Source organism: Battus philenor, unplaced genomic scaffold (assembly GCF_028537555.1).
Source record: "Battus philenor isolate CCGP_79_NKW_IND1 unplaced genomic scaffold, ilBatPhil1.0.hap1 SCAF_3, whole genome shotgun sequence".
Taxonomy (NCBI): Eukaryota; Metazoa; Arthropoda; class Insecta; order Lepidoptera; family Papilionidae; genus Battus; species Battus philenor.
In genome coordinates, this window is record NW_027181693.1 from 12,689,841 (window position 1) to 12,702,462 (window position 12,622).

Below are 12,622 nucleotides of genomic sequence, written 5' to 3' on the forward strand. Positions count from 1 at the left end.
GCAGGTAAAGATGATAGTGATTCCTAACGGGCAGAAACCAAATACACTTGTAGATACGAGGTAAGATCTTTTTGAGTTGTAAAATTCATTCAATGCTTTTATTTTTTAATTACTAATTCTATATCGACATATTTCAAAAAATAGAGAAATTGTAATAATTTGGAGCACAAATTTCATAGTTAACATTTTGGTTAATTTTGTAGTAAATTTAAAATAAAGATAAAAATTTTAAGCAACTTAATTGTTTTGAAAATAACTTAGAAAAGTAAGTGAAACGGAGTCACGTATATATACAACATAGAAAATCTAGTTATAAAGATTAAGTGTAAAAACGGTTAATAGAAAAAAATTCTATGATGAATATGGGCGTACAAACTTCCAAATTGTAAAAAATGAACATGCTATATGATATTATGTTTATCAGATATAGTCATCAATCACTAGTTTTTTACTACCTGTCATTCATAGTAGCGCTGATATAAATATGAGGTACGCAAATATCATTCAAACAGAGCGTCCCACAATGCGTTTCACTCTGCAGCTATTGGCCCTGGGTGTAGCTGTAGTGGCAGGTAATTTTAACTCTCAACATAATATAACACTTAGACTGTAACTACACAAACTTATCGAATAATAAAAATTGTTATTTAAGTTTACAATAACTGATTTTTTAAACCTTTTTATATGGTTAGATACATAATTATTAATGTTCTTTATTAAATGCGGTCCCCACGAACACCCAAAGGATTTTTAGTGGATCAGTAACTAACATTAACCAGTATCCGTTCGCTGCGGCTCTTCTATTTAATACGGGTGTGAGCTTTCGCCAATGGTGTGGAGGTAGCATCATTACTTTGAGATCTATCCTCACTGCGGCCTATTGCACGATGTAAATGAAAAGTATAATATTAAAATGTTAAAAATTATTGTATCATAGAGGTCTCAATCAATATTAATGTGTTGTCTTAAGTGTTCAAAATTATTGTAGTTAGATATTATTCTACTTTCAGTGGACATGCCGCAAATATATGCCGCACACGTGTGGCGTCCACCAATGCCAACAACGGAGGAGTGTACACAACACCGCTCAGATCATCAATCATCTCAGCTACGATTCCCGAACTTACGATAATGATGTTGCTACTGTAAGGCTATCATCTTCGATCTCACAGAACAACCAAGCCCGCCGCGGACGTTTCGCTGGTACCAATTACAACCTCGCTGATAACCAAAATGTCTGGGCTATCGGATGGGGAGTGACTTCTGTAAGTGTTACGTAAATTTATTTTTGTCTTTTTTAATTTAGACCAATGTAAAAATACGATGTCTACAGTGTTACGTCTTAAAATATCAGTATTATTTACACCATAAAATAGCATGAGCGTTGACTATGTTCTTTCGCTATCTATACCTATACCTGATGGTTGAAGCTGCCAGTACCTACTTTTGAAAAACCGAGCTTTTGGCAGCATTGAATTGCATTCGTAATAATGTCAACATTGGAATAATGTGACTGTTTCAAAATGATGGCCGTTTTATTATAGGGAGTGATTGTAAAATAAAACATTCCTTTTGTTTTAGTCCAACGGTAGTCCTTCTGAGCAAATGCGCCATGTTCAGATCGGAACTATTAATCAGAACACGTGCAGAAATCGACATGCTGAGATTGGCCGCACCATCACCAACAAACATGTTGTGCTCTGGTTTACTCGACGTGGGCGGCCTCGACCAGTGCCAGGGTGACTCCGGCGGTCCTCTGATCCACAACAACGTGGTCGTTGGTGTGTGCTCTTGGGGAAACGGGTGTGCTTTACTTCGTTTTCCTGGTTTCGATTTTAATTATTCTTTTAATAAATATTACATCATTCAGAAGATCTTTTATTACATTACAGGACATATTATATAAATTATATATACACACACCTACATATTTTTTAATAATTTGTGAGTTAATGTAAAATAAAAAATAAATAATTATAAACTTAATCCGTAGACCGTAAGACCGTATTTGGTATGGTTTAGTGATTACAACAGACTGACAACAGAGGGATCCAAAGAAGGCTTTTATCCGCGTGGAAGCCACGATAATTTAATATCAGTATTATTTAAAGTATTTCTCATAACAATACCAACCTCAAATGTAACATAAAATACTGTGTGGATTTTCTTGAAAATTTAAAACAGTTAACAGATTTTTATCGCTACTGGTGTTTACAAAGCGTGTGACACCAATTTGTTAATCTCTTAATTATTTATCAGAACTTAGGTAACTATTTGACATGAATTATGGTTATCGAGAGATTTTAATCAGTCTATGCATTTTCTGTAACTAACTATAAATAGTTAGACATTGTAGGTGCAACAACACAAGCACCTCGTAGCCAAAATGCGTTCTCTTATCATCTTACTTTTGGCTACAGGCCTTCTTATAATCTCAGGTAAGTAAAAATGGCTTCTTAAATTAAAATATATTTTATTTTTATCGACAGTGAATCCATCTCCTTATCATATTATTCATTATTAATAAATGTTTTTGACCCTTAAGAAGTATGATAATTGAAATAAAATATATTATATTACATTTTGGCATATACATATTTAATATATATCTGTATAAATTTAATAAGCTTCATAAGCTACATTTCAATAATGCTCAAGTTAACCTCCTAAATATATGATTAACCAAATTTATCTATGAACGCAAATAAACATTTGTTAAACTTTGTCATCACTTTGGATTCAGAGATTTAAAAATTACATTAGTTATTACCACCATAGAAGAAAAAAAGCCGAAGCTATTCATTATTTAATGATCTTTTTTCTTTAATTGGATTATTTTTAGCTGCACCCAGGAAGCCGAATAGAATTGTTGGTGGGTCTGTTACAACAATCGAAGCATATCCTTATACTGCAGCTATGTTGCATACTTGGAACTTAGTAGATTACTGGCAAGCTTGCGGAGGTACTATTATTAACCAAAGATCTATCTTATCAGCAGCTCATTGTTTCTAGTAAGTTTATTTAGTAAAACCTCTGTGATGTCTGACATAAATCTAGATGATTTTTATAAATACGATATTTTTACAGCAGAGATGCAGCAAATCGATGGCGTATCCGTGTGGGTTCCACTTGGGCAAATAGCGATGGTGTAGTCTATTCAATTGCTCTTATCATTAATCATAGTGACTACAATCCTTACACAGTAGACAACGATATTTCAGTACTCAGATCGTCCACTAACTTTGTTATCAGCGACACTATTCTTGCTGCTAGTATTGCTGGTCCAAACTACGTCTTACCGGACAACGAGCCTGTAACTGCTGTAGGATGGGGTGCAACATCAGTAAGATTTATTTGTTAAAACAAATATTACTAAAAAGTCAATTCAATTTTATATCTTCAACGTCTTTAACTCTAAAACTATAATTGATTCTTTCTTATAGACAATACAATGATTTTGAAATAAGAATCATTTGTTACTTTTGAGATAAAAATTCTCGCTAAAAAATATTTGCGAAATAATATTAACTACTGACACATATATTTTTTAGGTCAATGGACCATCTTCTGAGCAATTACGTCATGTCGAAGTTTGGACTGTCAATCATTCTATTTGTAAACAACGCTATGCCGATATACGTCTTACAGTTACTGAAAACATGCTGTGCTCTGGCTGGCTCGATGTTGGCGGCCGTGACCAATGCCAAGGAGACTCAGGCGGTCCCTTAATCCACAATAACGTCATTGTTGGTATTTGTTCATGGGGAGAACAATGCGCACTGTCACGTTACCCTGGAGTTAACACGCGTGTATCACGTTTCACGGCCTGGATACAAGCCAACGCTTAAAGCAGATAACGTATTTTAGGTGACAAATGTTGCGTAAAGTTGAATTAAATCTAAGTTTAGAATCTTTTTTTTATTAACAAACATCACATAAATTTATTAAAAAATTGAAGGGTATGTTTTATATGTAGTTGCAAAAAAATATAATTTCTTTTAGAAAAAACTTGTAAATAATACTACAATAAATATTGTAATGTGCGTTTTAATAAACTTTTAATAAAATTTTGCCTTAATTGATTTTGAATTAAAAAACTTAAGCTTCCTAAAATTAATATGACTACTCCATGAAAAAAATTAAGTCAGTGTTAAACAAAGACGAATTTTCGGTTATTTTGTAGCGGTTACGCGTAAACAAATATGATTTAGCTTCTAAAAATATAGTATTAAAATAGTAAATACTAGAGAAGAACTGAAGACCGTAAAAGAATCATACGACCTCGATTAGTTGCAATTTTACGCTAGCATTAAATGAGTACAAGTGCATATCCATAAAAATTTTATCCATAAGAAAAATATTGCTGTTCTCTAATTGGGGTTAACAAATTGGAGACCTTGCCTTCTGTGGTTGACGGAGAAAAAGAAGACATTATCATCATTAAGATAAAAAGCATTAAAAAATACGTATCGAGGGTTCCCCAATATAGAAAAGTAATAATGCGAAAAAACGTCGGAAAACTTTTAAGAGAAGCAAAATATATGACTGTCGAAAATCTTACAATAAGCAAAAGATAAGTTATGTATCTACCGCAGTAAGCAAACGTGCAGGCGCTTTGTCATTTATGACTTAGCTTGTAATGTTTTATTTACGCATAAATAGTTTTCTACGAAAAAGGTATTGACGCAAATACCGTTTTTAAATATCCTAATCAAAGTTGGTTGGTTTATGGTAGAAAAATGTTCAACAATATTAAAAGGCAAGATACGTGGCACTAAAAAAAAATCATCGGCATTAAAAAAGACAACAGGTCTTCCACAATTATTAAACACACCCATATTAGTTTTTGAAGTATCTAAAATATCTATTACATGAACAGTAAGAAATGAATTCTGAATTTATATTTATAACAATTATTTTGAATATTTGCTTACTTCTGAACCCTTCTAAATTGTTTACACAATCATAAAATACAATGCTTTCTATGTTTGGTTCAGATTAGTTTAGTTTTATTATTTTTAGTTTACTCCAGAAGCCTTTATAGCTTCGACGGCTGTAATTTGGCAAAATTGGCCAAAATTAAAATGATCTTTACCAATGTTTTATAATTCTTCCACAAACATATAACTCGAAAAATTGTTTAAGTATTTGAACTGTGCGAGCAGTTTAAATACTTATAAATGGAATGTCACCTTTTCTTCAAAATACTCTTCTTATGTTTTTATGTAGACTTGTTTTATTATCTTGTTGTAATACACTAAATAAATGCTAATAAAAACAAAACAAAAATCTTTGAGACAACGCTTAAACTTACAAAGACCGATTTGTCAGGTAAGGGCATTCTTAATGGCTATACAAAGTCAAAGGACTATGCCAGAGCTCAGATTATTTGGGTCAAGTTTCTTATAGCGGGTTTAGAATCTTAACAACAGTAAGAAGTAGGTATCTTAAGGTAATGCACAAGAGATTTATTCTACAGCTGAGCAACTTATGCAGACATATTTCTAAGTCTCCGAACGTCTACGCTGGATTGTAGAAATAAACCATTATTTGAATACTAAACAAAAATACTTTACTTAACCAGAATAGTGCTGGCTTCTTAGTTCGATTGCTTGTAAAAATAACAGGATTAATAATCAAGAGCCAAAAATATCGTTGTCTTTATACTGTACACTAATTTTTTAAAATACGGATTAGACAGAAGGCCACTTTTTATTACATTTTAATCAGAATTAATCTAAAATATACTAATAACAAGAGAGATCTTTTCAAAGCACTATAGTGATTATACGATTTTATCCATGACTCATTTTTACGACTCGGTGTGTATTAAAGGAAATGAATATTAACAAATTATATATTACTATCAAGTGAATTTTGCCACCATAAAAAATATATACTTTATAAGATTTAATCGTAATAAAATATTAACTATATCATTTATAACGACCGGGAAATCGATTAACGGTTTATATATAAGATTGAATTTTAAGTAGATAGCAATTTACATTTATTTCAGGAATAATGCGAGTTGTGTACGTAATTGTTACCGCGATAGTAGCCTCAACTTTGGCTGCAGGTCAGTTCATCAATTAATTGAGTTCATCAAGATTTTGATCTTAATAACACACAGTAAAAACATTATGGTGTCTAGAATTCATTTTTGAATAAAGATGTAACAATTTTCCAAGCAGAGCGCGAGGATCTTACAGGCGTAATTGGAGGTTCCTTGACTACGATTAAAAATCACCCCTACTTGGCTGCACTTTTATTTTCATCGGACTTAGCTTTTTATTGGCAAAGATGTGTTGGAGCGATTATTACTAGCAGAACCGCTTTGTCAATAGGACATTGTTTTGTGTAAGTTACTTATGTGTTTTTTTATCTTTAAAGACATTGTGTGTAAGATAAATATAAGATAAAGTTAAGTGAAAATGTGTTACAGCGTCAATTCTATTATAAACGGAAATGATATTTTTTATAACCTTTTACATTAAAATAATAAATAGTTTAAATCGTAATAGAAATAAGGATAGCAGGATAACAATTTAATTGGTCTTTTGTTTTCTTGATATCATTACATGTAAGTATGGAATTCGTGCTGAATTACATTCTCTTATTATACCCTTCTCTTATGTCTTCTTACACACTACATGTGGTACATGATGGGTTTTGGATGCTATCTTCAACATCAGTTTGTAGGTCACTTGTTCCATGTATTTTCGCTATTTGGACCAGTATTCAAGAGAAGTGTCTCTCGACTGTCCCTTATCCGAAGTGAGAGATTACAATTCAATTGTTTGGAATACACGGAACTTGACAAGTTATTATGATATTGTAAAGGCTGTTAAGATTGACCGTTAGAAATCCAAACAAAATTTATGAAAAGCGTCAGTGAAAATTTTGTGATATACATACGTAGTTGTTAATGCAGAGCTTGTTACATGTGAGAGTAAATTATGTTTTTGTAACAGGGCAAGGGCAACAGATCGATCATTACTATATCAATATATGTTTTTTGGATAATGAGATTAGTAGATACATAGTAAATAAAATTAATAATTTTGATGTTTACAGCGGCGACACTGATTATTTATGGCGAATTCGTGTCGGTTCGAGTTATGCTAACAGCGGTGGTAATGTCCACGTAACGGCACGGATAATTATTCACCCTGAGATCAACCCTTTCCAATTCGAGAACGATGTAGCTGTCTTACACTCCGCCACCCCATTTATATTTAGTGATAGCATTCGGGCTGGGGCCATTGCAGGAGTCAATTACGTTCTTGGAAATAACCAACCATTATTGGCAATCGGATGGGGCAGAAATTCAGTAAGCGTTTTAAGAACTATAAATTGTTAGTTAAAAAATTTCAGTCTATTAGCGCCGGTAAAAAAAAAGAATATTCCAATATCGATATTGAAGTAACTAATACGTGGTAGCTATAATAGCCGTAGGTGGGAACTGCTGTCTTAGAACCGAATGCTATAGTTAATTATAATTTCATTAGATACGACTGCGACTAAGTTTTTAGTATACATGAGATGTTTAAAAACATGTTCAGTAACACTGTTGTTATTTCTTTTGTAGGTAAATGCGACTGCATCTGAAGAACTGCGACAGATTCAAGTCAATTATATCGATATGAATAAATGCAGGAACATTTACGTCACCTGGGCCATGTATCCTTCCGACGATATGCTATGCTCGGGATGGGACCAAGCCAACGATCGACAGGAATGCCAAGGCGAACAAGGCGGCCCAGTTCTTCACAATGACGTCATTGTGGGGCTCACGTCATGGGGTCTACAGTGTCTATATTCCCAATACCCCGGAATTAGCACCCGAGTGTCTAGCTTTACACCATGGATTGTAGCAAATGCTTAGTAATAGAATAATAAAAATAAAAGACTTCATTTTTTTCAACTTACGACATAATAACATTTATTTAAATTTATATATATATATATATATATATATATATATATATATATATATATATATATATATATATATATATATATATATACACACACATATATATATATATATATATATATATATTACATTATATATTTATTATAATGAACATACGATAGCTAAAAGAATCATGTCTCTGTACCATAACATTAACACAAAACAGGTAAAACCAATTTTGTTGATCGCTTTCTTAAAGATTAAAATCGATGTATAATAAAAAAAAATGTTTCAATTAACCGCAAATAATACAGAGAGCTGCATATATTTAGATTTTTATTTATTTTTTGTTAAATTGCATTTTAAGTCAGTCAATTCAATGAGTCGAGAAAAAGGAAGTCTAATGCACAGAAACACAAGAAAAATAGCGGGCTACAAATTTTACCTTACATTTTCCTTCCTCCAAAATGTTATCTACATTAGGGCAAAAAACCAAAAAGATGCAAATTGAAGAACAAAAGTAACTTTCATTCATAAAACAGATAAAATCTCTTTTATCGATTTGTTGGGTGCATTGTAGAACATCAGTGATCATCGTTACGATGACAATTGTAGTATCGCATACTCACACTCCGTCACACACACAACTTGATATTGTCAAAAGACAATTAAGTCGAAATATGATAAATGTTTGTGTGGAGATAAATCGGGCCGCATAGTTTTTCAACGCATTTTTAGTACTATACCCACATTCTCATACCCATTGCCTTTGCGACAGTCGCAGTGCGCCACACATAAATATACCTGAAAAGCTTATACATACGAGTATGTATGCAAATATTAAGAGACCTTGGTAAAGCTTTTTATAATAATAATAGTGTTGTTAAAAGTACACGTAAAACTTTTCCCGATAAATTGTAAATTTAAAAATTAATTCTTAATAAATTTTGTGTCTTATTTCCTAGTTAAAACGCAATACACGAAAAAAGCTTTTGTTCTAAAGTATACCTTATAATTAAAAAGTTCCAAAAAACTCGACTGTATGGCCTGTTTTTTAAACATAAATTATTAAATATTTAGAATTATTTTCTTGATAAGACTTATTTCTATCAATTTTCGATTTTCATTTTACATTAGAACATTTGTCCGATATAGTTGTAGTGTTCGATGCGACGGTCTATCTCTTTCATAATTTAATATTTCGTCAGCAATGTGTTGTATAATTGGCTTATTACGTGCAATGACTGGTAATTTTGGATTAATTAATCAGTATCTTATCTAAATACATCTAGTTTTAACGTAAATAGCAATTCATTGTATAGAAACTGATACCTGGAAAATTATTGTTCAAAATTATATGATAGGACTATGTTTCGAATGTAAGAGGGCATTTATTACAGACAACCACGGGTTTGTGAGCAAAACAGCTGGACCAGCCCACATTTATAAAAAGCAGATAAATAAAAACGTCAATATTTGGGCGCTGACTGAAATATATTTGACGAATCGTGTACTCGTTTACCAATTTGTATTAAAGCATAATAGATCCGAACACGAATCAGGAATCATGATTATTGGTGATAAAAAAAGGATATCAAATGAAAAGATCATACATTATCAAAGAGCTATCAGGCTCCACAAGATAGCGATATCGTCGTTCAGTGTGTGTTACCACCGTGTTAAACTTTACAAATATTATATGCAAGCAGCGATTTTATTTAAGGTAATATTTCCATTTTTTTTATGTAAGCTGGCTGTTGAGTTCCATGGATATCAGTGAACCCCGATTAATAATGAAAAAGGGAATTTTGTGTGTGTCTGGACGGCTAGATTTGCCTGGGTTACAAAAGGAAATAATAATAAATGAAGACTAATTTGATTTCATTGACATGAAGCCTTTGTTAATTTTGTTCATAATAGAACTATACAATCAATAGAAATCTCGTGTTGACATACAAACAACATCTAGACTTACTGTAAATAGCGAGGCTGCATAGAAAGTAAGACATGGAAATACTAAGATACAAATACGATTTCGGCTAGTTGTTATCAAATTGAAATGGAAGCTAATGCGGAGATTAGATTCAAAGGTGATTAAACGCAGATATAAAAGGCTGTGTTCGTTAAAATCCGTCAGTACTGTTTATTAGTAAAATGCAGGTATTCACTGTGGTAATTTTCTTGGGCGCGTGTTTTGCCGCCGCCGCAGTTAAGTATAAATTTATAATTAAAGTTTTTTCTTTCTTATTACTCAATATTTTTATTAAAAAAAGCTCACACGGAAAGTAACTTTTATACCAATTGACTACTGCAGTACGTTGAATTTCAGCTTATTTGTCGATAGGGCATAAACTTGACTGTAAATGAAAAATATAATGGTAGGTGTCCATTTCTGTACAAAGAATAGCAGAAAAGTACAGGTAGCTTTGGTTTAAGGCACGTTATAGCCAGTACAATTACAAACGAAATGTGGCGTACCAACGCATGATTAAAAGGGCATGTGCACCTGTTATCCAAGATATAGTTTTTTTTTTCTTATTGTGGTTCAGATCTTCTGTCTTCTAATTTTAGTGTTTAACGTGAATCTGACGCATTTGTAGCTTAGCACACTGTTCCTCTTTATTTGAATTGCATGCACGTTAAAGGAATTTTAATCTTCCATCTTAAATGTAAACAACAATGTTCAATTGCAGGTAGGAGAGAGAACCGCGATCTTGTCGGAGGATTCGAAACTGAAATTGGAAAATATCCCTTTATTGCTAGTCTCTTGTTCACTTCAGACTTATCCGTTTACTCGCAGAAATGCGTCGGTTCGATTCTTAACAGAAGATCCGTCTTAACTAAAGCTAACTGTTTTTGGTAAGTAGAATTTTAACTTTACGAGAGGAGAACAATTGATTAAAATAGTAAAGATATTGGTTTACATTTTAGGAATGATTCACCTGACACATGGCGAATCCGCGTTGGTTCTTCATACGCCAACAGCGGCGGCCAGGTCCACGCTACGTTGCGTATCATCAGTCATCCCGAACTTAATCCATTTTATTCTGAAAATGACGTAGCAATCCTGCACGCCGCTGTCCACTTTACGTTCAGCGACTTTGTCAGCGCAGGTAGCATTGCGGGAAGAAATTATGTTATCGCAGACGATGAACCCGTGTGGGCTGTCGGATGGGGTAGAAGTTCAGTAAGTATCTCGGTTTTCTTAAACTTCTAATAACAACATTTTAACCCATACGTTCATTAATATTTTTTATTAATTTTTTTTAACTTTTATATTTTTATCAACGTGGTACGAGGAACCTTTATTGCAATCTATTTATGATTCTGTTGCAAAGTGCTACAATTATCTAGATTGTAACCGTTCTCGCAGAAACATAAAGAGAGACCGAAAATCTTATACACACACACTCATATAAATTTTTTTATAGGTTAGTGCGACGCCATCTGAAATAATGCGACACATTCCGATGAACTATATCAATATCGAAAAATGCAAGTACATCTACGTTTATTGGGCCATGTATCCTACTGATGACATGATGTGCGCGGTACTGGACCAAAACAAGCATCGCAACGAAAATCAAGGCGAGCAGGGCAGCCCTGTTCTTCACAATAACGTCATTGTGGGACTCACGGCATGGGGCTTACAGTATCTGTATTCCGAATACCCCGGAGTCAGCACTCGTGTATCTAGTTATACACCTTGGATTGTAGCCAATGCTTAATAATTACTTTGTAACAATATTAAGAATGATTTGCTAGCTTGTTCGAATGCATAAATAAAATAAAATAATAAAAAATTAAATATTGAACCATTTTTTTGTATTTATTATTCTAAATTATATTTAAAGAATTAATATCTGTTTTAAACTCTCATTTTTTAATTTAGTTTTTTTTTTGGAATAACCAACAATTGTGTGTGTAAATCAGGTTAGTAAAAATAGTAATAAATCTGAGTAATTACGGAATCAGCACTAATATTCATTTATTGATATTCAAAAGAAAAGAAAGAAAGCAGAACAAACAGAAAAAAACAGAGCGGTTACAAAATTATAAGAACTACAAAGAAATTTTATAAGTATTTGAAGGCAGACGAATTTTTTTTAATACGATGATAACTCATGAAGAACAACTTTTTAAAATTTATTTATAGGCTCTACGCATAGGCCTATATCAGAGAGGTAAACATTGTGCGCTTTGAGTAAAGGAGTAAAGTAAAACGAGTAAAGGAGCACGCATTCCGGCATCGGTTCTACACCGTATAGGAGCGATCATTTGATTGGTAAAAAAGGCGTTATTATGTGTAGCGGGATTTTTGAAAACCCAACACGTCTGCATTACAAAGCCATACAATCCAATTGCTTTGTTTATAACGTTCCCGACGTATAGTAAAATGAAGACATAAATGAAAGGTAAAATCAAGATCTTTATGAAAGAAGCGAAATCTGAAGCATAACGGCAGAGATATAGGTTATATTGAATATTATACTTCTTTTTGAAGAAAGTTATAGCATTTTGAGACACTCAATTTTGGTTTGAAAGTGTGCTCCTTTACTCGTTTTACTTTACTCCTTTACTCAAAGCGCACAATGTTTACCTCTCTGATATAGGCCTATGCGTAGAGCCTATAAATAAATTTTAAAAAGTTGTTCTTCATGAGTTATCATCGGATTTAAAAAAATTCGTCTGCCTTCAAATACT

General features: G+C 32.7%; 4 protein-coding genes across 5 annotated transcripts in view; 3 read left to right on the forward strand and 1 right to left on the reverse strand.

Annotated features, from left to right (window-relative positions):
- Positions 1-12,622, reverse strand: part of kcc (solute carrier family 12 member kcc) — a 355,477-nt gene that overhangs the window by 116,006 nt on the left and 226,849 nt on the right. The gene's annotated exons all lie outside the window — the stretch shown is intronic.
- LOC137926603 (uncharacterized) lies at positions 524-3,971 on the forward strand. The gene is given in 10 exon segments (XM_068770270.1): positions 524-572; positions 718-889; positions 1,011-1,069; positions 1,072-1,265; positions 1,582-1,686; positions 1,688-1,879; positions 2,357-2,438; positions 2,843-3,011; positions 3,088-3,343; positions 3,552-3,971. Coding segments are annotated over 10 exon segments (1,575 nt in total). The 3' UTR covers positions 3,849-3,971.
- Positions 6,023-7,929, forward strand: LOC137927031 (trypsin CFT-1-like). Its single transcript, XM_068770807.1, has 4 exons — positions 6,023-6,079; positions 6,195-6,360; positions 7,078-7,333; positions 7,592-7,929. The coding sequence occupies exons 1-4, from the start codon at positions 6,025-6,027 to the stop codon at positions 7,886-7,888; spliced, it is 774 nt and encodes a 257-aa protein (XP_068626908.1). The 5' UTR covers positions 6,023-6,024; the 3' UTR covers positions 7,889-7,929.
- Positions 10,536-11,714, forward strand: LOC137927026 (trypsin CFT-1-like). Its single transcript, XM_068770802.1, has 3 exons — positions 10,536-10,777; positions 10,850-11,105; positions 11,350-11,714. The coding sequence occupies exons 1-3, from the start codon at positions 10,551-10,553 to the stop codon at positions 11,644-11,646; spliced, it is 780 nt and encodes a 259-aa protein (XP_068626903.1). The 5' UTR covers positions 10,536-10,550; the 3' UTR covers positions 11,647-11,714.

Excerpts from the sequence above, each read along its gene's own strand:
- LOC137927031 (XM_068770807.1), top strand. The coding sequence starts at position 6,025 with ATGCGAGTTGTGTACGTAATTGTTACCGCGATAGTAGCCTCAACTTTG. Across the intron at positions 6,361-7,077 it reads TCAATAGGACATTGTTTTGT|CGGCGACACTGATTATTTAT; the intron begins GTAAGTTACTTA and ends TGATGTTTACAG. Across the intron at positions 7,334-7,591 it reads TCGGATGGGGCAGAAATTCA|GTAAATGCGACTGCATCTGA; the intron begins GTAAGCGTTTTA and ends TTTCTTTTGTAG.
- LOC137927026 (XM_068770802.1), top strand. The coding sequence starts at position 10,551 with ATGCACGTTAAAGGAATTTTAATCTTCCATCTTAAATGTAAACAACAA. Across the intron at positions 10,778-10,849 it reads ACTAAAGCTAACTGTTTTTG|GAATGATTCACCTGACACAT; the intron begins GTAAGTAGAATT and ends TTTACATTTTAG. Across the intron at positions 11,106-11,349 it reads TCGGATGGGGTAGAAGTTCA|GTTAGTGCGACGCCATCTGA; the intron begins GTAAGTATCTCG and ends ATTTTTTTATAG.